Source organism: Eucyclogobius newberryi, unplaced genomic scaffold, assembly GCF_026437365.1.
Source record: "Eucyclogobius newberryi isolate DKJ021-1_F unplaced genomic scaffold, fEucNew1.0.hap1 SCAF_3, whole genome shotgun sequence".
Lineage (NCBI taxonomy): Eukaryota > Metazoa > Chordata > Actinopteri > Gobiiformes > Gobiidae > Eucyclogobius > Eucyclogobius newberryi.
In genome coordinates this window covers 13,573,674-13,598,920 of record NW_027315945.1, presented here as the reverse complement: position 1 = coordinate 13,598,920, position 25,247 = coordinate 13,573,674, and the positions used below count along the sequence as shown (strand labels likewise).

The window sequence follows — 25,247 nt, the reverse complement described above, 5'->3', positions numbered from 1 at the left end:
AGGAACAACCGTAGACTGCATGTTACTCTATGAGCTTTAGGCTTTTGTCGCTGTAACACAAATTGAGTCTTATTCTTAACGTAAATATTGATACAACAGAATTGTCATCATTGTTACAGCATTTGATGGGTGTAAATTATATTGTTGTACATAGATCATGCTCTTTTGTGCCCTTTTTTCCCCCTGAGCCATTCCAACCAATCGCTATAACAACTGACCCAAACTTAGACTTTATGATTGAGATTATTTTGTCCCCACAATATTACTAAAATTATGAGTTTCTTTGACGATGGATTTGACAGTTCCTCCGTGTGTGTGTTTGTGTTGACCCATTAGCTTCATTGGGCAGGGCAGCTGTGAAAAACTGAGGAGTGGGGAGAGACATTCACCAAACTGATGAAGCTGGGAATTAACAGTGAGGCACAGACACATGTGCTACAGCCTTTAAACCTCTCTAGACTATGTTTCAACACAGCTTTTCAGCATTTTCAAATGTATGTAAGAGGTCCAGTGCAGAGCAGATTGCGTGGGGCAGAGGTGGGCTGCTGGGCCTGGTGGGAGTGTTCTGTTGTGAAAGAGGCCCTGGCTCTGCTCAGCACTTACTCAGAGCTGGACTAGACTGTACCGCTCTCATCACTCTGCTCACCGACAAACAGGTGCTGAAACGCTGGTCGCTCTGCTCCGCTCTGCTGGCTCTGTCTTATAAATATGACGGAGGCTCCAAGGTGTCACTGACATCTTCACTCATTATGTGTGAAAAGTAAATAAACTCACTGTGTAGCGCTTCCCGACAGGACGAGCCTGTGTCAGCTGAACTTTTAAAGGAAAAGTCAGGTTTAAACACAAAGACTGACGCAGTTATCTGTAACACATCTTTGTTTAATTTACAGCATTTTGGAGACTGTACATTTACTAATTTGTTCATAGAATTTGAATGATTATGATTCGGGAAATCTATTTCTAAAGTAAACAGAATCCAAATTTGATTGGATGCAGTTAGAAAATCCCAAAGACTGCATAAGAACTGCTGTCCCTGTTGTTTAGATGTTTGTGAATCATAACATAAATCACATAAATCACAAATCTACGGTAATCACTATCACAATACTCACAACATCGCGACATGATATTCTTCTCAAATTATACAGCCCTACCAACTACTCCTGACTTCATATTTTCAGTCAACTTTAAAGAGTCAGAATCGTCGTAGACCTATTATTCTTTAGGTTGCTTTTATGTTTTCCCCCAAAGAGTAAAAGCAGATCTATGACAAAAATTAGACCACTGTGAGCTGACTCTAGCTAATAATACAGCATTTTATTTCTTGTCAACCAGGAAGTAAGAGCCGAAAGCAGGGCTCTGATTGGCTGCGCTCGGGTGGTCCATCCCAGCTTCACAGTACCGTCTGAAAAAGCTGTGCACTCACCTAAAAATAATGCATGTGCACTAGGGACGAGTTTGATAGATGTAAATACATACCTCCTCCTTTCACAGTTTCACAAAAATCTGGCAACCAACCCCAGCTTTAAGGCTAAGAAGAAGTATGTCAGTAGAAGTCATTAAATTAGTAAACTACTTTTTTAACTAGTGCCAAAGAAATATTGCACTGCTGCCACATTGATTTCAAAAGGGTCACGTGAATGACATTTTCAACCGAAGAAAAGGTGCACTTATTTCTTTCCAACTTTGTGCAGTGTCATTATGAACCTCCCTATGAGCTCAAACAAACAGCGTTACAGATAACTCTCCACTCTCTCCCTCTCTCTCCCTCAGCTCTCCTCCGCTCACTCTAGTGCCAAGGTTCAGTGTGCCGCGGGGCTTGTTTGGACATGTAAGCAGCGCTGCATCCCGCTGACAGTGAGACAGATCCAGGCCGACAGAGGAAGAGGTCGAGCCCAGAGCCGCACAGCCCTGTCAGCTGATCGCCCGCTGGAGCGACTATGCAGCTAGGACTGGTGGCGCTGGCGATGGTCTTCCTCAGCTCCATGGGTCACAGCGACAGGCTCTCCAAAGTCAGACGCCAGAGAAGAGGTGAGTACGGCGCTATTCTCAAAACACCGTTCACTGATTCATGTGATACTGAGACGAGAAGAGGATATTGAAGACAGTATAAGAACATCATGCCACTTTCTGTTATATTGTGCTTCAGTCAGAGCAGAAATGTGTTTAAACATGTCCTTAAACTTTTTCATTTAGGTTTGATCATCGAAATATCATTGTGTACTTATTTTTTGTGTGTGGCATTTTTACTATAAATGATAAAACAGCAAGCAAGATATTTTTATGGCTAAGGTATACTGCAATCTTGATCCATATCCCACCTCTAGGCATATGTTTTATTATTTTGAAATTATTTATATTATTTTAGTCTCAACAAATACCAGTCAGATATTGGTGTTCAAATGTATGTATTTTTCCCTACAATAATTTCGTTTAATTTATATTCCATCTATTCCATCTTACTTATTTATTTCAAGTTAGTCAGTAAATATAAGAAGAAAGTAAATATGCATGTATCCAAAACACTAAATGCCTAAATTCACAATTTAGCTTTCTTCTTCTCTTCTTGAAAAACGAATGGGAAGAAGAAAACTTACTGAATCCCAACCTGATCTACATTAAGAACATAATTCAAACGCTTTTTTTTTATTTTAACAGCTTCCTTTCCACTTAGTACAAAAAAACACAATCATAAATTCAGTTCTATTCATGGCTATAACTTTTAAGAAAGAACAACAAATTGTAGGTTAAAGTCACAGTATTATTATAAGAAATCATAAGTTAATCATCTTAAGTCACTCCTACTCTAGACATAAATAATAAATCAATTCCCCCCCTCCATAGCATTGCATGGGAGGAGTCTAGATTTTACTACACTTCAGGACCCGACTGATATGTAATTTTAAATAATTGAAAATAATATTTTTTTTAATTCTGATAAACACTCAAATTCATGTGGTCTAATAAACATAAAAGTAAAAACAGCTTTATGTTTGGTGCATCATTTGTCATGCATGTATTTATCACTTAGTATAGTGATAAATACCTGATAAAGCCTAAATGTACTAAGGATGTACTGCCATGTATTCCTTTGATTTTAGGAGAGTAACTTAATTCAGAATATTGCCAAATGAAAGAGTAACTGAAAACAGGTATTGCAGTAATGTTTCTTAACCGGACCTGCGAGTTGCTTCAGATTGGAAGTAACATACTTGTAACATGTTTAGAGTATGTTGATTGATAGGCACTTGGAATACATCAATCTAAATTTAAATACATCCACCTGGTTTATATTTGAATAGTTGTAATTGTGTTTAACGACATTCTTTGTGCGTGGGGCAGAACACTTCATCTTCTGTCAGAACTGATATTGACCTTAAGCTTCTTTCTACAGGGATTGTGATGGATTTTCCCTCAAATCCATGGCTCTTCTTGTGTCTGCGCCGCTCCACTCACTGGCACTTTCATTTGCGCTGCGTTTCGAGTATTGTTGGAAGCATATTTGGACTTGGTGCAGCTGCAGAGATCAAGCCTCTCTGCTGCTGCTGTTAGTTTTATCTTTGAAATAATTCTTCCTTTACACACAAGGTCAATGCCAAGCTCAGCCCCAGAGATTTGGAGTTTTACAATACAATACAGGGCTAGCCACAGGAGTGTGTGAGTGAACCGAGCTGGAGGAACTGGGTCTGTGCTCAGAAAGGGCCATTTTATTCTCACATACCAGGCCAATGAATGCCTAAAGAGATGGATGATGACTCAATGTATATTCCTGGATGAAAAATGATAAACTTTCCCCCTCAACTGATGCTAATTTGCGACTTGTGCACATTATTTCAGTTGCTATCTAAATGGATATTTTAATGTTTTCTTTGAATCCCCAAAAGTAGATTTATGATGTTTTATCTCCATCTGATACAACCACAATCCACTTTCCTTCTGTGTGTGCAATTTTACGAGCTCTCTCTGCTGATCCGCTATTGTTTTTGTGTGTCTGTTTTGTGACTCTGGCATGGCTGTCAGCAACAATTATAGGGATTTCTCCCACTGAAAATCTGCTAAACATCTCCAGAGGACTTTCTGGTAAACACATAGTGCTTCCCCAAACAGAAATGGCTGTGGTCAGATTAGCCCGTGTTTTAGTGTCGATATTATAGCCTGTGGTTTCCTTCACTTGAATGTATTTTGTTGTTGTGTTTGTCCAGTCAGTACAGAGGGGCCCCCGTCCTGTCCCAAAGGCTGTGATCGCTGCTCCGAATATAACGGCTGTGTCAAGTGTAACCCTAAGCTCTTCATCTTCCTGGAGCGTAATGACATCCGGCAGATCGGGGTGTGCCTGGCTTCCTGTCCCGCCGGATACTTCGGCATGAGGAACCCAGAGGGCAACAACAGGTGCACGCGTGAGTCCCGCTGTGTGCTTCAGTTGGATTCTATGATGGAGTTCACCTTCTGTTGCACCTGGTTTCCTTTTTTTGTACTATATTATGTGAATTTGCAGTTCTGTTTCAGATCATCTACTTAATAGATGGAAAACCACTTGTTGTTTTCATGACTCTCTCAGGAAACTCCTTTAGTAATGTGGTACTCTTGTGGTACTTCTGTGGTGGTTTATAATGGCACCAGCCTCACACTCAGAGCCAATAAGGATTACCAAGTTCTGTTTCCTCTTGTGTTCAAAGAAAAAAACAGGATCACAGCTAAACCCCAACCCAAACAGCTTTAATGCCCTTGGTTAGTTTTGGAGAAACCGCCTGCTCCATCATCACACTTTGTGCCAGCTCCTTGTCATGGCACTGTTTGTTTTCGCTCATATTCTCACATTGTATGCGGTCGAGTGCACTATGGGGAATTCTGGTAATGTGAGTGGGCAAATTTTTCCAAATATTTATCAAATTTTGAATCACCAAGATGACTTATAGTAGTATTTACAGATTTGATGAAAGACTTGCAGAAAAGCAATAGCAACTAACTATTATTATTATTACCCAATCATTCTCCCAAAGTCTTGTTAGCATCATTTGTCTTACTTTATAGGTTCAGCTCTGTCATATTTAGCTGTCTGGGCTCTATATAGTCATTGTGTGCAGCAGGAGAGAAAGTGGGGATCAGATGCAGCTCTTAGATCACTCCTGGCCTGACTCTGAAGACAGCTGCACCGTGCCATTATTCAGTAAACAAGAATGAGATGAATATAGATATGAAAAAGAGAACTTAAAGGTCCAGTGTTTTGGTCCAGATGTAAAAAATGATGAATCTTGGACGAGCGTGGGAGTCTGCTTTTTATCCTCCACTAAGTCATAATTATGTGAAAGTGAAGAAAGGCGTTTGACGGCAGAGTGAGTGTGAAGCGTAGGGAAAGCTGCTTGGACAGGACTGAAGCCTATAATGTAATACTTGTTTTGATATGGTAAGACAATTGGAGTTTACAATTACTAAGCGCATTGATTCGTTGACAGTGATTGCAACGCTTTAGTCTAAATAGTCTAATGCAAAAACAATCATATTTTAGGCTGAAAAGAAATCATCTTGAAATGCTTATCAAAAGAATTTCCCAGTGTGTCAGGAGCAATTGAGATCTTGATCAGCAGTAAACTATTGCCAGTAAACTATGACTAACACTGACATAACACAGGACTAGCTTATAATATGTGTAAAATAGAGACCAGTTCACCTGTAGACCTTGTGTTTCTGGATTCTGATTTCATTCAAATGTGTTGTCTGGCAGCACTGAGTGAACTCGGGCCTGCAGTGCGAGTGTTTCATTTGTAATAAATCTGTGAGGACATAAAACTCATGTTGTCTTCTCCCTGGAGACCCATTAGCCTTTTTAAAATAGAAGCAAAGAGAGGAGCAGAATTAATGACCATGACTCATGGCTTGATTTAATTCTTTACTTGTGTCTCCCTGTGTCTTGCAGAGTGTAAAGTAGACAATTGTGAAACATGCTTCAATCGCAATTTTTGCACAAAATGTAAGGAGGGCTTGTATTCACACAGTGGGCGGTGCTACGTGAGCTGCCCCCCAGGCCAGCAGCCAGCCAACGCCACCATGGAGTGCACTGGTGAGTCACCCATACACTTCAGCACAACTTAACTTACACTTCAGTCAGGAGAGTTAACTTCAGGGTTAGGGTTACCCTAACCCTAACCCTAACCTAACAGGCATTGAGCATGTTATAACATTGTTCCCTCAAACAAAAACATACCTCGAGTTGTATGAAGCTTCATTCACGCTTTATTGATGAATCCTGTTAAAAAGATCTCTCCCATCTGAGCCTCACAAAAACTCATTTCTGACATCAAATGTCAAGGGCAAGCAAGCTTTGTTTATCTTGCCTTTGTAATTCCCTCTGCTTCTATCTCAATTCTTGACGTGGGAATTTTTAGACCAATTTTTAGACCAATACAAACAATGCATAATATGTTTCCGTAATTGAACTATTAGCTCTAATGTGACATATATGGCAGAGCTCGATGGACTTGATCAAAGTCTTGAATAACATCATTATTATATCAAAAGAAATAGATTGTCTTTTTGGCTTTAGTGATGATTCGTTCCAAATGTTTCATCTGTATAACTACAACCAAGATGCCTTAGGAGAACAAACTGAAGTTAGCTTTGTAAACAAAACAACAGACTGGTATTTATAACATTCTCCACAAATCATCTACGTGGCAGTGCACCCCCCCTTTCCTTTCTGTTGAGGGTTTAGGACAAAATACATTGTTTTATGAAGTTATGCATCATTACCACATCAACAGTTGACAGATTACATACGGTTTTCATTGTATTGTGTTTCAACAAACAACATGAGACAGAGTGGTTTGTTCTTGTGTCTCAGATCCTCGTGTTGCAGACTGCGAGCTGTCAGAGTGGAGTCAGTGGAGCACGTGTACAAAAAAAAACAAAACGTGTGGCTTTAAGAAGGGCTCCCAGACCAGACTCCGAGGGCCATTGGGCACGGCCCCCAGCACTGGCCCCTTACCTGTCCCTGCTCCTGCATGCACAACCCTCACCGAGAAGAGGAAGTGTGTGGTCGTCAAGACGCCCTGTGTCAGAGGTACAACACTAGCTTTACACTTTATGTGCTTTATAATTTTGTAGAAAAGGAGCTGAAGAAACACTTTATTAGGCCCAAGCGCCACAAGCTGGCGAGAGGCCTATTAGTCCAGTAAGGCCGTGCGAAGCACGGCTGCGAAAGCGAGCGCGAGGCACTCGCCCACTTCCAAACACTCACTAACGCACTCCTCCACTCATGCACGCCCCGTGCATACTATTTAGTAGTAGGAAAATGGAACATTACCGTTATAAACGGGCGAAGCCCGTGCAAAAGTGCGCACTAAACGAGCACTTAACTTTGGGATGATGACCCCATATAAAGCACTCATTTGCGCTAAGTAGCTCACGAATACGTTCCTCATCTCTTGCATGTTCCGTGCACATAAGCATGTAATGCAAAGATTGAACACTATTACTGTATAGAGGGCCAAAAACACAAAGTGGGCGGAGCCCACTCAAAATTAACGAAAGTACCCGTCAGTGACCAGGGACCCACACCATGAGGTAGGAAAGCGCGAGCGCTTTCCGAAAATGTATAGTTTATGATATTTGAAAAATGGGAAACATCGTTTTCGCATCAGAATATTCTTCTTCTTCTTCTTTCTTCTCGGGACCAACCCCCCTATTTTTCACCCAGTGAACATTGACGAAAAGTCACAAAAATTTGCACACCTCTAAAAATCGTGCCTCTCTACATTCTGGCTGTATCCCTTTTGTAAAATAAAACAAAATTGGCGCGTCAGCGCCCCCAAATGTACCAAAAATGCATTGAGAGATAGGAAGTGACCCCAAAAAAATCTGATCGTAGAATCATGAAATTTGGCGCAGAGGTAGATGGTGACAAGAGAAGTAAAAAATATTATTACGACAACGCCGTCCGCCCAACCAAATGTCGGCCATATTGCTTCAAAAAATGGCTAAGCATGACTAGGGAGTTTTTCCAAACGTCGTACTCCTCCCAGGGCGTTGGCCCTAAAAAGCTGAAATTTGGTGAAAATGCTACTGAGGAGTGGGACATCAAAAGTTATTCAAATTACATTGATACCCTGTCACGGTCTCTGTGCGGCGAAGCCGCAAACTGTAGCTAGAATTTCAGAAATCTCCCAAATTTAACATTTTTGCCGTTTGCGCAGATAAAGTCCGAATTGCGTCAAATTAGAATCAGTTGTTAAACTCTTTGCCCTAAACCTACTTGATGTGAAATAAATTAATTTGGCACCACAGCGCCCCCTACAGATTTTATATGGAGGTTAAATTTAGTTTTGCGAAATTATATGAAATTTGACACACGAGTCAATTTTGGCATCCCTATCAAATGCTTGGACTGTTCCTGATATGTGAGCTGGGGAGAGTTCCAGAAGCCAGAGTCTCCAAAACAACTTTCTATTTGTATTTTAGAGAAACTCACTCAGCAGGTCGGTCAAACATCTAGAATCAATACCAGACAAGTAGTAAGTTTAATATGACAAGCCTGGTGGTTCAAAGGATAATACGTTTTCCTTTAAAATGCAGAAAGTCTCTTTCTCCTCTCACATTCTTTATCCCTTCATATTCACTTTCCCTTCTCTCTCTCCAACCAAAAAATATATATTTTAAAAAAAATCGGAAATATTGTACACTCCCTGTCACCTGGTGTTAAAAAAAAATAAAGTAACAAAAATAAAACTAAAATATAGCCGCAAGCGGCAATGATCGGCCCTCGCCACGTCGCAAGAGGAGGGGGCGCTAACGCGCCCCAATTGTCCTTTTATTACACCTACTGCTGAATCTGTGACGCTGTCACATCTTCTTCCCTTTGTTTTACCATTCAAAAAGCAATTTTATTTTGAATTCTTGGCAAAATGTGCGGCTTTGCCGCACAGACACCGTGACTCTTGAATAAAAATGTGGATAACCTTTGATGGTCCACCCCTGAAGATGAGTCTCACCAAATTTCAGGTTAATAGGGCTAACGCCCTGGGAGAAGTTTGTGAAAGTCTAAAGTGTAAACATGTTCTGGCGATTTCCCCATTTGAATAACATGGGAGGATTTGGTCATCGCTACGGCAAAGCCATAACAATTATGACATGGGTCTCATTGACTCATAATATATCAGTGCTTTTCTGACTTTTGTGATGATCAGAGTTGGGGGTAACGCGTTAGCTTGTGACGTGTTAGAGTACCGGTCTGCAAAGTACTTTTTTAGAGTAACGAGGAACTTAAAGCGTTCATTTTGTGCACCCATATAGTCTAGTACTTTTTCAAATGAGTAAAGCGTTAGTTTTGGTTATGCAGGTTTGTCTCACAGCCGCAGAGTAGAGAGAGAGCCACAGCAGCAAACTCTTGGCATGTTGTGAGCATGCAAATTGTGTAACTAGTGACTCTTGTGGTAAATAAACTTTTAGATGGACATTTTGAAAAACTCCTTCTCCTTTGTTATACGCAATATTTTGTAGCTGAGGAGTAAATGTAGGGTAACAGCAAGTGGTGAGTTTGATTAAAATAGACTACAGTGCTAAAACAAGCGCACTCTGTTGTTGTGCCTCTGTGCTCTTGTCAATCCACTAATTTTGTTATAGTGATGTTTTTTATTGCTTGAGGACAGGCCTACACGTGCTTATTGTATGGCTTTGTATTCTGATAATCTGTAAACATAAAAGATAAATTAAGCTCTGTCAAATACATTTACTTTGCTTGTTTATTTGATATTTTAATGACAATGTTACTTTGTTCAGCAATGCATAGGGATTGTTGGCAAACGATATAGGTTATACAGTAATGTTGATTATTGGTAACGCAAGAGTACTCTAACGGGTTACTTTTATAATGAAGTAGCGCAGTAACGTAATGTGTTAGTTTTCCAGGGCTTAACGAGTTACTTTTAAAAGTAACGCTACCCAACACTGGTAATGATATTGTGAGGGCCAAATAAATGAGCTCTAACCTGTGTTTTCTTTGTACAAACGATCTGCTTGTCTACAGAAATACTGTTAAGGAAAAGACTGAGGATAATGATAACTTTCACTACCGGTACAACCAAACATCCCAGTCACCTATTCTGGTCAGAAATGGAATTTGACAACAACTTTGAAGTGCTCTGGGACTCACATCTAAACTACAGAGGGCCAAAATACATGCCAAAAACATTTTGTCTATAGCAAAATCAGGCCGTATATGTCCTTGCCCTCGTCACCTGTAGCAATAGTACTCTCCACCATCTCCATCTGTCTGTCACCATCACCAACAGTGTGCTGGAGTCTGTGGCTTTTTAACATGGCATTTAAAATGAATAGTCATAATGATAATAATAATGCCTTCCTCCAGGGAAGTCAAACTCATTTTTTGTCACAGGCCAAATTTCGATGCTCAGGCTAGGTCGCGGGCCGAATATAATGTTAAAATAAAACTATAAAAACTACAAGCAATAAATAGCTTAATATAGCCAAGTACTATTTCTATGTGGACACTGATGCACAGATCTGCTGCAGGTGAAACACTGAGTGCATTTTTGTGCATGAGCAGCAGGAACAGGAACATGGACATACAACTTCGGTTTTGACATTTCTGAGCACAAACTGAGTTTTAGGGATTAGTAACAAAGCCAACATGTCCAGGTGGAATCCATATAAAAGTCCTTAATAATTATTTTATTTTAGGGTATTTTTTTATTTGTGGGTTTGGAGTACAAACTGACCCTGATGCTTCCCAGAATGATTGATTTGCCTGTAAATAAGAGGGTTACAGATTTATTTGTATGTACAATATATTAAGCATCTTGAGAGTTCCCTTTTTATATAATGGTGGACAAAATGGATATAAATAAAGAAAAAGTCCACTGTCCCATGCATGGGACCCATAAGCACAGCTGTCCTGTTAATATGTTTGGCGGGATGGATTAAAAATTCTGGGGGGCCGGATGTGGCCCACGGGCCGCATGTTTGACACCCCTAGCTTACACTGTCGCTATCGCCCCAGTGGTAGACAAAACAGGCTCACTTTGGAACATTATATCCAGTCTGCCCCTATGTATTTTATAACTTTTCCTGAATAGAAATAAAACAAAATCAAAGTAACAAAACACTTTGAACAGAATCAGAAAAAACAAACAAACTTTTATTGTCAGTGAACACAACTACAAACTAGGAATGTGCTTCAGTGATATTGTGCAACATAAAACATCAAATTATAATAGTAAAGTTTAAACGATGATAACATAAAAGACATGCATAAAACAAGGTGTTAGACTTTGACTGAATATAAATATAAAACATACAGTTGTTGTGAGGGCCCTTGCAGCGTGAGGTTTGGGGCCGGTACATGTGTGACTGACTGGGCCCTTATCTTCCACACTACAGGTCATTATCCACTTTAGCTCACGCTTGTTAGGCGTTCTTGGCCTTGTGCAACGCTCCGACCAATAAACTCTGGGCCTGGAAATGGTCCACTCTTTATTAGCTGAAGGGTGCCACAGAATCACTAATATGCAATGTGATTTATTTGTACCATTTATGCTCAGAAGTAGAGAACACATAAAATTGGATTGGCTGGTTTTATTTAACTCTTGTAAATCATGTCAAGGTTGTGACACTCTTTTTTTTATTGTAACGTCTAAAAATGACACGTAAGAGCGGTGTAGAGGAGAATCCAGTCTTTCTGTACGTACAAGTCCCCGTTCCTGGATCTTAGTCGATGTATCTTGCTCTCTCCAGGTTCTGGGAATGAAACTAGTTTTTTGAGTTAACGGTCAACAATGTTTCACTGCATCCATCCATCCATCCATCCATCCATTTTCTGCCGCTTATCCGGGGACGGGTCGCGGGGGCAGCAGTCTGAGCAGGGACTCCCAGACTTCCTTCTCCCCAGACACTTCCTCTAACTCCTCCGGGGGGATCCCGAGGCGTTCCCAGGCCAGCCGAGAGCCTCTTCCGGGGCCTCTTCCCGGTGGGACATGCCTGAAACACCTCCCGAGGGAGGCGCCCAGGAGGCATCCGGAACAGATGCCCGAGCCACCTCAGCTGGCTCCTCTCGACGTGGAGGAGCAGCGGCTCTACTCCGAGCTCCCCCCGTGTGGCCGAGCTCCTCACCTTATCTCTAAGGGAACGCCCAGCCACACGGCGGAGGAAACTCATTTCGACCGCTTGTATCCGCAATCTTGTTCTTTCGGTCACTACCCAAAGCTCATGACCATAGGTGAGGGTATGAACGTAGACCGACCGGTAAATAGAGAGCTTTGTCTTTCGGCTCAGCTCCCTCTTTACCTCAACGGTCCGATGCAGCGACTGCATCACTGCAGCCGCTGCACCGATCCGCCTGTCGATCTCACGCTCCATCCTTCCCTCACTCGTGAACAAGACCCCGAGATACTTGAACTCCTCCACTTGGGGCAAGGACACCCCACCCACCTGAAGAGGGCAAGCCACCTTTTTCCGGTCGAGAACCATGGCCTCGGATTTGGAGGTGCTGATTCTCATCCCAGCCGCTTCACACTCGGCTGCAAACCGTCCCAGTGCATGTTGCAGGTCCGGGTTTGATGGAGCCATCAGGACAACATCGTCTGCAAACAGCAGAGATGGAATCCTGTAGTCCCCAAACCGGACACCCTCCGACCCCTGACTGCGCCTAGAAATTCTGTCCATCAAAATTATGAACAGAACCGGTGACAAAGAGCAGCCCTGGCGGAGTCCAACATGCACTGGGAACAGGTCTGACTTACTGCCGGCAATGCGAACACAGCTCCTGCTCCGGTCATACAGGGACCGGACAGCCCTGAGCAAAGGGCCCCGGACCCCGTACTCCCGGAGCACCCCCCAAAGGACACCCCGAGGGACACGGTCGAAAGCCTTCTCCAGATCCACAAAGCACATGTGAACTGGTTGGGCAAACTCCCATGAACCCTCGAGCACCCGATGGAGGGTATAGAGCTGGTCCAGTGTTCCACGACCGGGACGAAAACCACTCTGCTCCTCCTGAATCCGAGGTTCGACTATCGGTCGGATTCTCCTCTCCAGTACCTTGGAATAGACATTACCTGGGAGGCTGAGGAGTGTGATCCCTCTGTAGTTGGAACACACCCTCCGGTCCCCCTTCTTGAACAGAGGGACCACCACCCCGGTCTGCCAGTCCAGAGGCACGGTCCCCGACCGCCACGCAATGTTGCAGAGACGTGTCAACCAAGACCTACAACATCCAGATACTTTAGGTACTCAGGGCGGATCTCATCCACCCCCGGAGCCCTGCCACCGAGGAGTTTGCAAACAACCTCAGTGACTTCAGCTTGGGTGTTGGATGAGCCAGCCTCCGAGTCCCCGGTCTCTACTTCCTCTTCGGAAGACGTGACTGAGGGATTAAGGAGATCCTCAAAGTATTCCTTCCACCGTCCGACGACATCCCCAGTCGAGGTCAGCAGGCCTCCACCCGCACCGTAAACGGTGTTGGTGAGGCACTGTTTCCCCCTCCTGAGGCGCCGGACGGTTTGCCAGAATTTCTTTGGTGCCGACCGATAGTCCTCCTCCATGGCCTCCCCGAACTCCTCCCAGGCCCGGGTTTTTGCCTCTGCGACAGCACGAGCCGCGGCTCGCTTGTCCTGCCGATACCTGTCGATGACCTCCGGAGACCCACAAGCCAGAGTTGCCTGATAGGCCTCCTTCTTCAGTCTGACGGCATCCCTTACTTCCGGTGTCCACCACCGGGTTCGGGGGTTGCCGCCACAACAGGCACCGGAGACCTTGCGACCACAGCTCCGAGCAGCTGCATCAACAATGGAGGCGGAGAACATGGTCCACTCGGACTCAATGTCCCCAACCTCCCCAGGGACATGGGAGAAGCTCTCCCGGAGGTGCGAGTTGAATACCCTACTGACAGAGGGCTCCACAAGACGTTCCCAACAGACCCTCACAATGCGATCGGTTGACAACTCTGCCCCTCTCTTCACCCGAGTGTCCAAGACACGCGGCCGGAGGTCAGATGACACGACAAAAAGTCGATCATTGACCTCCGGCCTAGGGTGTCCTGGTGCCATGTGCACTGATGAACACCCTTGTGCTTGAACATGGTGTTCGTTATGGACAAACCGTGGCTAGCACAGAAGTCCAATAACTGAACACCGCTCGGGTTCAGATCGGGGAAGCCGTTCTTCCCGATCACCCCTCCCCAGGTGTCACTGTCATTGCCCACGTGGGCGTTGAAGTCCCCCAGTAGAACAACGGAGTCCCCGGTCGGTGCACTGTCCAGTACCCCTCCCAAGGACTCCAAGAAGGCCCGGTACTCTGCACTGCTGTTCGGCCCGTAGGCCGCTACAACAGTGAGAGACCTGTCCCCCACCCGAAGGCGGAGGGACGCGACCCTCTCGTTCACTGGGGTAAACTCCAACACGTGGCGGCTGAGCTGAGGGGCTATAAGCAAGCCCACACCAACCCGCCGCCTCTCCCCGCGGGCAACACCAGAGAAGTGGAGCGTCCAGCCCCTCTCGAGGAGATGGGTTCCAGAGCCCAAACTGTGCGTGGAGGTGAGGCCGACTATATCTAGTCGGTATCGCTCAACCTCCCGCACAAGCTCAGGCTCTTTCCCCCCCAGCGAGGTGACATTCCATGTCCCCAGAGTTAGTCTCTGTGTCTGGAGATCTGGTCGCCGAGGCCCCTGCCGTCGATTGCCGCCCAGGTCTCTCTGCACCGGCCCCTTATGGATCCTCCTGCGGGTGGTGGGCCCACGGGAGGGCGGCCCCACGTCGCTCCTTCGGGCTGTGCCCGGCCCCGTGGGGTAAGACCCGGCCACCAGGCGCTCGCCATCGAGCACCCATCCCAGGCCTGGCTCCAGGATGGGGCCCCGGTGACGCCGATCCGGGCGACGTAAACGGCCTTGTTCTTTTACTCATCATAGGGGGCTTCTGAACCGATCTTTGCTTTGTCTGACCCGTCACCTAGGACCTGTTTGCCTTGGGAGACCCTACCAGGGGCTTGAAGCCCCCGACAACATAGCTCCCGGGATCATTCGGGCGCTCAAACCCCTCTACCACGTTAAGGTGTCGGTTCAAGGTATGGATTATTTCGTTGGCCTTCTTGATTGTGGTTATTTTTTGCCCGGTCAATGTTGGATGTTCTGAATGTTGACGAGGTGTTCAGTGTCTGTTCTACTGCAGAGGACAAGGTAGTGGGACTCAGCATTTCAATTAACTTATTGGAGATTGACAGGTATATTTCATTTCAAATCATCAATGAGGTCTAAGCCAATCCGTCAGTAACATTATGTTGTTTTAAACCGTATTCAGTCTTTGGATTAAGAGTGAAAAAATCATTTAATCTGTATGAAAAAGTAAAACTGAATAAAAAAATCATGATTAATCAATAGAGAAAAAATGAAGCTCTATAAAGCTCAGAATCGGACACCAATATTTAAAATCTGCCATGTTTGCGTTTACTTTTGTGAGATACATTGACCAACACGATGTTAAAAAGTAAACTAAAGCGCGGTGAAACAGGTAGGGAAGAGCGACATGGCTTAAAATGTCATTGTGTCCTTAGGCAAGACACTTCACCCACGTTGTAAAAGGAAATATTTGCTATAACTATATCATTGACGACATAATTGATGCAAGACGGTGTCATCTATATAATTTGTACTAACTTGTTTAAGGATATTTCAATTTCAAATCAATATACATCATGAACGATATGATATGGATATTTCTCACATTAGAGTGGCCTTAAGCCTTTTGTCGTTTAGTCCATTAATCGGTCGATGGCGTACGTCTTAGTCGACCGAAATTATTAGTATTAGTTGCAAATGATTTTCCAGAGATTGTAAATGGTTTATATGCACAACAGGAGAAAGGTGGTAGATGGAGATTTGGGAATGAACAGTTCACTTATTCTGCTTTTTCACAAATAAATGCACAATTTTTGGGGTCAAAAATGGTCAGATCAAAAAGATTTGTGAACTTTTGTTAATGCCACGCCTCATTTCAGTCCAGGAGCGTCTTTAGTTGTACAATATTAATTTAGTCAACTGCTAGTGTCATAATGAACTCCAAATGTAGTATTTAACATGACCAAAACTCGACTCAGTTCCGAGTGCTTTATACAGTGCTGCATAAACTTACTGCTCCGTGAATAACAGTCCAACACGATTCCACGTGCTCATGTCTGTAGGTGTAGGACGGTGCAGGTCGTGACAGCCCGTGAACTGAAGCCTACATTACCCAGTCCGATGCTTACACTCCGGCTCTAGCCTTGAATTTAAAAGTGTAATCACATGTAAGGCGAGGTGTCGTCTGAAAAGTCATACCAGTGTGTTAAATATACGCTGCTGAAGTAAAGAAGACATGCCTCTCCCCCATTATGGATGCAGATATATACAGAGCTGGGAACGGCTGCCAAAATGCACAGGAATTCATTTTGTCTGTTGTCATGTGTGATGTTCGAAAGTGCATGCCGCGCGCACAGCTGTGGACTCACATGTGGGAGTCGGCTGGCAGGCTGGCTATGTAAAACACGGGGCAGACCTTGTATAACATTAATGATTTAGTGGCCTGCAGATCTCACGCTTTGTGTTGATTTGGCCGCAAATTTTTCCTCTCCCCTTTTTCCTGAAGCTCCTCAAAGAGTCTCACGCGAAAACAGACTTTTCTGGATGTGCGAGTGCGTTTGTCAGGCAGCTATTGTTTAGCTTGGACGGAGTGGAGGTTCAATCAGGGTTGTCATAAACTGAAGGATCCCTGCTCTGGGCTTCATTAGTGGTGTGCTCCGCCATAATTAATGTTCTCGCACTAAACAGTGGCTTCAAAGCTTCATTTACTCAGGCCATTGAAGAACATTCTTGTTTATTTTAACTATTGTATTTTATTCAATTTGATCAATCATTTCATGGGCCACCGTCTTCTACATGGATGTTATTGCTTTGCCAGGAGTGTCCCTCATTGTGGCATTAAAGGTATCTATAAAGCAATTATTGAATTATGTGTGTTTATACGGCTCAAAAATAACTTAAAACAAAAAGTATTTGTTCTACGGGCAGGATGGACTCTCCACAGATCTGACCTGCAGCTTAGCCCCCATGGAGAAAGTTACAGAGTGCACCTTTAGCTGGATGCAACAGACTACAGAGCATTGTTAAGGCCATGGGGGCTTCAACTATGGCCCAGACCCATTTTTGTTGACCCTCATGGTTCCAGCTAAATTGGCCCAAGTCATCATAGGAAGTACATTTTACTTCAAAGTAATTCTACCTATGTAACGTCACATTGCATTGTGCCACAGACCTAAAATAAAGGTAACAAGCTTGCCGGTAGTTCAAGGTTCTAGGCTCTGTCAAAACTGTGTAAAATGCATCCATCTGAGTGACTCACTGTATTTACCATCACCATACTCCACATGTTGAACTGAGTGTATATTTCACGTGGCTGCAGTGTTTTACCATTAGCAGATGGAGCAAGAATGTTCAGGATCTAAAGCTTCATATTTTTATTTTCTTTGTGCTCAGCCCTCCGGCCAAATGCATATGAGTCTTAACGCAGATCGTCTGAAATGTCCACATGCATTCTGTCTCAGGCGGAAGACACGATATATAACAAATAATGGGCTTAACTAGTTGTTAAATTGCTGCAGGTCACAGTTGTTTCCTCTTTAGGCTCTACTGCGTTGCTCAGAGCATCACTGTTTACTTGTGAACAAAACATTTGTGGTGTACCTTGGCCTAAGTTAAATAAATGTTTTTGAATTGGCTTTGTTGGACTACGGTTAGTTCTGTTCATCAAATAATGATTTTCACTGCTCGCGCATTGGTTCTCAGCAAGACTTTAGCTCATGTTCTTGTTCATGTTGCTTTGCGCAAAGTACCAAAGAATCCTAGAGCAAACCGCGGAAGTAAACAGGGCTCTGTGCCGCGCTGCTGGGCGGTAGACGAAGGTGGTGGCGCCATAGACTCTGCAGTTGTCGTCTGCGATGGGAACACTGTCCAGCGCTTGGCCCCCACGCGCTCTTTTTCCTGGATCCAAACTCTGCTTCATAACAAACAACATCTACTGTTTCAGCTCCTCTATATTGTAAACACGATAGTCTCTAAACCGCAGACACCTGACAGGACAAAGCTTTGTGTGGTTGTAACAAGACCTCATCAAACAGTGAGGAGCTATTCTGCGATTTAAAGTTAGAAGTAGGGAACATTGATAAAATAGAAGTAAAACTATATTTCTAGTGGCAATAATAAGGTATCATTCAATAAATAATAGCTGGAGCAATATTTTTCGGCTCAATATTTATCATGTGTACATTTGTAGATATATTTTTTGTTGTTTTTTGTAGTACAATAACGTTTGAGCTATCTATGACTGATAAGTGTTTAGTTCTGCTTTTTTATTTCTTGCAAATTAAGTTTTGAACTATATTGTACATTTGAAAAAGTTGTTATTTTTGTGTCAAACCTAATTTTGTCTTAAATTTACAACACATACTATTTTACCCCTAAAATACATGTTATGAAAACCCCAAAACACTCAACTTTTAGCCCTTTTAACAAACCTTTTAGTTCTACAAGACAAACATTTTATTCATAGTCATTTTCAAATCTCAGATCGGACAGATTTGGGATTCAAATCTCAGTCCTTCTTCCATCTCATCAAATCAGAAATGTTCATTAGATCATAAAATTTTATCAACGGCAATGATATTATTTTCTTCCTGTCTCTTGATTTGAATTTCTAAAGTAATTACTATATATAAACTCTTATGTTTTAAGTCTTGTATCTCTCATGCAATGTCTGTGTATATTAATAAACTAAAAAAACAACATCAAAAATCCCTCTAACTCGTGCAAAACTGATCCCATTTAGAAACAGTCTGCTCCATATTCTTCTAAACCACAAATCATATATTCTCCAACAATCTCCAACAATCCTTATTCGACCACAACCGTATTTTTAGTTCAATACAAAAACATTAACCCATATTTTTCACATTTTGTTGTTTCCAGCCGGAAAGAACAAAGGAGTGAGAGCTAACGCTAACCGGAGGGAGCGAGAAGGCACCCATGGGAGAAGCCGAGCAGGAGGAGGAGCAGGAGGAGGAGGAGGAGGAGGAGCAGGAGGAGGAGGAGGAGGAGGAGCAGGAGGAGGAGGAGGAGGAGCAGGAGGAGGAGGAGGAGGAGGAGGAGGAGGAGGAGGAAGGAGGAGGCAGAAAGGACACATCAGGACGACCACTTCTCCGAGCCTCACAACCAGCTTCATCAACTAACCACGCATCGCTGCTGACCGCTGGGGCTTTGAGGACTGTCCCCCCAGCGCACGCACACACACTTACACACTTACACACACACACACACACGCAGACTGACAGCTGTCGTTTCCCGGACCACTGACTTCATGCTGCTACGCGTTACTGAAGATGCAACACAATGGAGTTATTCGTTCATATTTGGAACAGACTCTGGTGACTCCGGAGACAAGTTGATCCTCGTTTCTACCGTGAGCCGTCGCGTCCGTGTGGTCGGGCTTCACAAACGCAGTCACTAAACTCTGATCGGATCACGCTGAGGAGGACTCTCTCTCCGCTGGTCTGGGGGATTTGGTTCCAGTCTGGTTCTCATTTTGTTTTGTTTTGTTGGAAAATGGATTTGCTCAAACCGCTGTCCATGATATCAACACAATCTATAGGACTCATTATGTCTCTATATCTATATGGACTATTAGGAGATGACGAAGAGAAAGGCACTGGAATATATTTGTGATTGTATATTGACAGATGGTCTATTATGTGTGTCTATATGTGAAGGGACGAAGATGTAAAATCTATAGGAGAAGCAAAAGAGGGACAGTTTGTATCCTCCTCCGCAGTGGTGGAAAGTAACAAAGTACAAAAGCAAAAGCTATCTGTACTTTAAATTAGCAACTTTTTAGCAACTACATTTGAGAGCAGGTATCTGTACTGTCTACTTCATTACATTTTTTAAACAGGATTTTAAAAAAGTGATTTTCTTTACTTTTTGAGATGGTATTAGACGGCTTGAGCAAACCAAAATGTACAAATACAAACGAGATTCAACAAAAATCAGCACTTTAAAAAAAATTCAAATCCAGATCCAAAATGTGTAAACAGGCACTTAAAACTTTGACTTAAGTAGGGTTTTTTCATACTTTTACTTGAGTGATGTTTCGTTCCTGTATCTGTAACAGTACTTCTTCCACCACTGCTCCTCAGTTTATGTCTTTGATGTACATTTTCATCAGAAACCAGATATCTGCAGTGTGTGTGACTGCAGCTTCATATTGTACAGGAAAATGAAGGGTTTAAACAAAACAAACATGCATACATTGATTTACAAGAAGAATTTTGCCAAAGATAATTCCAAGTTGATCAAACATTGTATGAAAGTAAGCAACATAATCCTTATCTGATTTTTCATGTGGAGCCAGAATGCAGAGGCAGTTGTCAGGAACACCTGGACTGCCGTTTATCTTTCCCAGTTTCTTTGTGCATCTATTGGGTAAAGGCAAACTGAATTGCAGAGAAGTGACACACAACTGGTAGTTATTTTGTTACACATTTAGAGCTCTGACCAATGGAGAGCAAAACAGATGGACAATGTACAGTAGATAATATTGCATAGAGGTGGGAGATGCATAACACCGCAGTTGTCAGAACATCGATTATATTATCTGTAATTAAAACTATGAAATATTAGCACAAAAAGAGACAAGAACAAGTATAAAAAGTGATATTTCTGCACTTTTGTGGTTCATTTTACGCTCCAATCACGTTTTGTGCAATATTTCAACCTCAACCAAGACATTTACAGTCACATTTGAGCACATTACTGATGCATTGTGAAAATATTGTATAAATATTATAGTATATGATGCAAAAATAGCAAGATATTATTTTTTGTGAGTGTCTTGCACCCCTACGTAGAATAAATAAAAATGGATGCAAATCAAATACATTGTAATCGAACAATCTCAATGATAAAGCATCAGAGTTCATGTGAGACCGCCTGCATGTGTCTTGTGGTCTCCAAAAGTCTGGCTGTTGCTCCACTTTCAAAACACTTCTGAATGAAACCAAGGTTTGGGTGGAGCGTGCAGATGTGTGTTAACATTTGCACATGAGGTTTAATACAGGCCTGGTCGACTGAGAGGCCCTGGGATTGTATAACGCACTCTTATTTATCATCAGCTGCTCTGTAATCATGTTTCCAAGGCACAGAACATATGTACAGCTACACCAGGTTTTCTATTCCACATTCACAGGTGTCAGGAAAATGTCTACGTTAGCCAGACTTCAGTTTTGTTTGCTATATTATGTTTCCATGGGTGTTGCACTCCATATACAATACAATGCAATACAATACAATACAATACAATACAATACAATACAACACAATACAACACAACACAATACAATACAATAGCATACTCTTTGGTTCAGTTACACATTGCATTACTCGCTGAAACTACAACCTAATGTGTCACACAGTGTTACTCAAATTAAGTATCATTAATACTATCAACATGTACAGCGCCTAAATAAAGTTGGATGAAGTTTATAAAACTACCACTTATTGACTGTCCAATTTCATGTGTATAACTTTTCCATAGGCCAGTACTACAGTATGTGTATAACTTTTCCATAGGCCAGTACTACAGTATGTGTATAACTTTTCCATAGGCCAGTACTACAGTATTCAATTCAATTTATCTTTATAAACACCCAAAAATCACAACAGCTGTTGTCTTGGAGGGCGACAGTGAAAACCAGATTAAACAATGTCCATAGGGACTTGGCAATGTCCCAGCATCCCCTGTCCTCAGACGCTCCTTCTTGGCCAAAACTACAAAGCCAGTATATGTACAACTTTTCCATAGGTCAGTACTACAGTATATGTACAACTTTTCCATAGGTCAGTACTACAGTATATGTACAACTTTTCCATAGGTCAGTACTACAGTATATGTACAACTTTTCCATAGGTCAGTACTACAGTATATGTACAACTTTTCCATAGGTCAGTACTACAGTATATGTACAACTTTTCCATAGGTCAGTACTACAGTATATGTACAACTTTTCCATAGGTCAGTACTACAGTATATGTACAACTTTTCCATAGGTCAGTACTACAGTATATGTACAACTTTTCCATAGGTCAGTACTACAGTATATGTACAACTTTTCCATAGGTCAGTACTACAGTATATGTACAACTTTTCCATAGGTCAGTACTACAGTATGTGGTGGCAGTAGAAGAGACGTGATCAAAGTGTTGGCAGATCTATGTTCTAGACCAGGAGTGGGCAATTATTTTCCTCCGAGGGCCATAATTGGATCCAGGCAAGTATATATATATATATATATATATATATATATATATATATATATATATATATATATATATATATATATATATATATATATATATATAATATCAAATAAAAATAACTTCTGTCAAATATAGGCTATTGAATCTAATATTTAATTAATTTCATGTCATCTTCATTAAGGATACAAGTGCAGACAGATGTTACAGACGGTTAAAAAATAGAAACTAAAATCTTATTGTTAAATTAAAACATGCCGAGGGCCACATTTTGCCCCTGGGGCCACAAATGCCCAGGTCTGGCCTAAGGGCAAAATAAAAATTGGCGGGCCGGATTATAAAGACAAACGGGCCGTATGTGGCCCGCGGGCTGTAGTTTGCCCAGGTCTGTTCTAGACCAAGGCATTTTAGACTAATCTATTGCTCTTGCTTCCTTATACACGTATCCACCATGGAGATGGAGAAAGAGCCAGCAATTGTATTTGCTGTGTGTTGACAAACTTTTGTTAAGCTTATGCTTTAAACCCCATTTATAAACTCTTTCGCATGGCTCTTTTCTACAAACTGTGTCTTGAATTGTACATTCTTGGAACTTCAAGAGTATTTCTATGGGAAATGATCCCTCGGTTATTCTGTTACTCATTTTTCATGAGCTTAACTCAAAAGATATGAAACTTTTTCTCTTTTCACAAAAGACCCATTTCTCTCTTAACCTGTGTTAGTGAACACTTCTCCTTTGCAGCGATAATCCATCCCACCCGATCCCACCTCACAGGTGAGGCATATCCAGATGCTGATCAGGCAGGTGTGCCTTAGACTGTTCACAAAAGTCACTCTGAACTGACTGCAGGAATTTTCACCAGAACAGTTGCTCATGCATTGAATGTTCATTTGTACCATAAGCCATCTCTAAAGGTGTTTCAGATCGTTTGGCAGTAGGTCCAACCGGCCTCGCAACTGCAGACCATGTGTAACCACATCAGGACAGGACCTCCTGCACAAACTGTCAGGGGAAGCTCATCTGCATGCTTGTTGTCCTCATGAGCGTCTCGACCTGACTGCAGTTGGTCGTCGTAACCGACTTGAGTAGGAAAATGCTCACATTCTATGTCATTTGGCACGTTGGGGAGGTGTTCTCTTCACGGATGAATCCTGTTTTCACTGTTCAGTGCAGATGGCAGACAGCATGTGGGTGGATTGCTGACAAGATCCTGAGGCCCATTGTTGTGCCATTCATCCCCAGCCATCACCTCGTGTTACAGCATGATACTGCACGGCACCATGTTGCAAGGATCTGTACACAATTCCTGGAAGCTGAAGACATCCCAGTTCTAGTACGGCCAGCATACTCACAGAACATGTCACCCATTGAGCTGCTTTGAGATGCTCTGGATCGGCAAATACAACAGCTCCTGCCAAAATCCAGCAACTTCGCACAGACAGGGAAGAGGAGTGGACCAACATTCCACAGGCCACAATCAACAACCAGAACAACTCTATAAATAACTCAGAAAAGTATTTATAAAAACAAAAACAAAAGTGTTGCATTTGTATTTTTGTTCATAAAATTAAGTCACAGAATTAGGGACATTTTAACTGTTAGCAGTGTAATGCCCCATAACATGGGGGCTATTTGGCCTCACTCACACAAGGGAAAACTAAAACAATAAAACCTTGCACTGCATTGCTTTGTAACATAAATACAAAAAACTTAACTTTTCCATGAGTATGCCAAGTTATTGGCCTTAAATACTACTTTATAAAAGACATGAACAATGAAAACACACATGTTCAGATCATTCAATCTTGTGGACATAAAGCTTTAACTCAAGTAAGTAGCGCTACTGTTACTTCAATAAAAATACACGAGTAAAAGTATAGTGTCAGAAAGTTACTCCAAGAAGTACGATTTCTTGAAAAAGTGTCTCAACTTAAGCAAACTGAGTACCACCCACCACATTTGTCTCTTTATGCATACTTTAAGTTTAAGCTTCCTCTTTTCGTCCCAAGCTGAACAAATGAAATAATGCACTTTCCCCCCCCAATATTTACGGAAATTTCCCTTATTGAACTGTGGCCTCGTTAAAGCGGCCATAACTCAAGCTGAGCATAAGCCCGGCTCCGTGCCCGCTGTGCGCGCAGAGCTGTCATTCGTCCCGCTGGAGGCTGGTACAGTTGTCCACGGGAAGCACCATGGGGGTCTGCTTTGTGGAGGAGAGCCGGTGACGGGACGATGATCCAGATCCGGGCCAAACGCTGGCGTCGGCCCCCGGCTCGTAAAAGCAGAGACAGGGATACAAACTAATGGTGTGTCGTGGCCAGCGGGGCGGGGGTGTGCGCGCAACAGAGCAGCCGTTTCTCATTATTCCCGGGGAGGGCAGCTCGCGAATGGCCGGCCCCCGCTGTAAATTACGCATGCATCACTCGGGAGTTGAACCTCTGAACCGCTGAGCCAGACGCGGCACTGCGCAGCCAGCGGTGCAGCGCCCCCTCGTGGTGTTTATGTGAAGCGATCAGAGCACGTTTCGCCAACAGAACCGCTTCCAAAAGTTCTGCACGGACATAAAACATCAAACGCGAAGGAAAGGTAGTCCTACAACAATAATAAGACCAGTCAAATCCAAGCCATAGCATAAAAGCATAACATAGAAATAATTCAGTCAAATTAATCTACCATCTTTGTAGAGGTAAGATTCACCCTCTTGCATTTAATTTGACACATACACATTATGCACCCACATCAATGCCACGGGGGCAAAAAGAGTCCAGACAGTTTAGTATATTAAAAAAAAAAAAAAAAAGAGTCTCATCTGGCCTGGAAATTGAACCTGTGTTTTGAAGCTCACTCATATTCACAGCAACAGCTACCATTCTTAGTTGGTATGGTGGAATAAGTTCACACATCTGCTGT

The 25,247-nt window shown here is 42.8% G+C and overlaps 1 protein-coding gene across 1 annotated transcript; it reads left to right on the top strand.

The window, feature by feature from the left end:
• The first annotated feature begins 1,773 nt into the window (after positions 1-1,773).
• On the top strand, positions 1,774-19,966 carry rspo1 (R-spondin 1). The gene is made up of 5 exons (XM_072461331.1): positions 1,774-2,031; positions 4,203-4,397; positions 5,915-6,058; positions 6,839-7,057; positions 18,998-19,966. Exons 1-5 carry the CDS (start codon positions 1,941-1,943, stop codon positions 19,255-19,257), a joined length of 909 nt encoding a protein of 302 aa, XP_072317432.1. The 5' UTR covers positions 1,774-1,940; the 3' UTR covers positions 19,258-19,966.
• The last annotated feature ends 5,281 nt before the right edge of the window (positions 19,967-25,247 follow it).

Coding starts and splice junctions, on each gene's coding strand:
- rspo1 (XM_072461331.1), top strand. CDS start 1,941: ATGCAGCTAGGACTGGTGGCGCTGGCGATGGTCTTCCTCAGCTCCATG. Junction 2,032..4,202: donor AGTCAGACGCCAGAGAAGAG/GTGAGTACGGCG, acceptor GTGTTTGTCCAG/TCAGTACAGAGGGGCCCCCG. Junction 6,059..6,838: donor CGCCACCATGGAGTGCACTG/GTGAGTCACCCA, acceptor CTTGTGTCTCAG/ATCCTCGTGTTGCAGACTGC.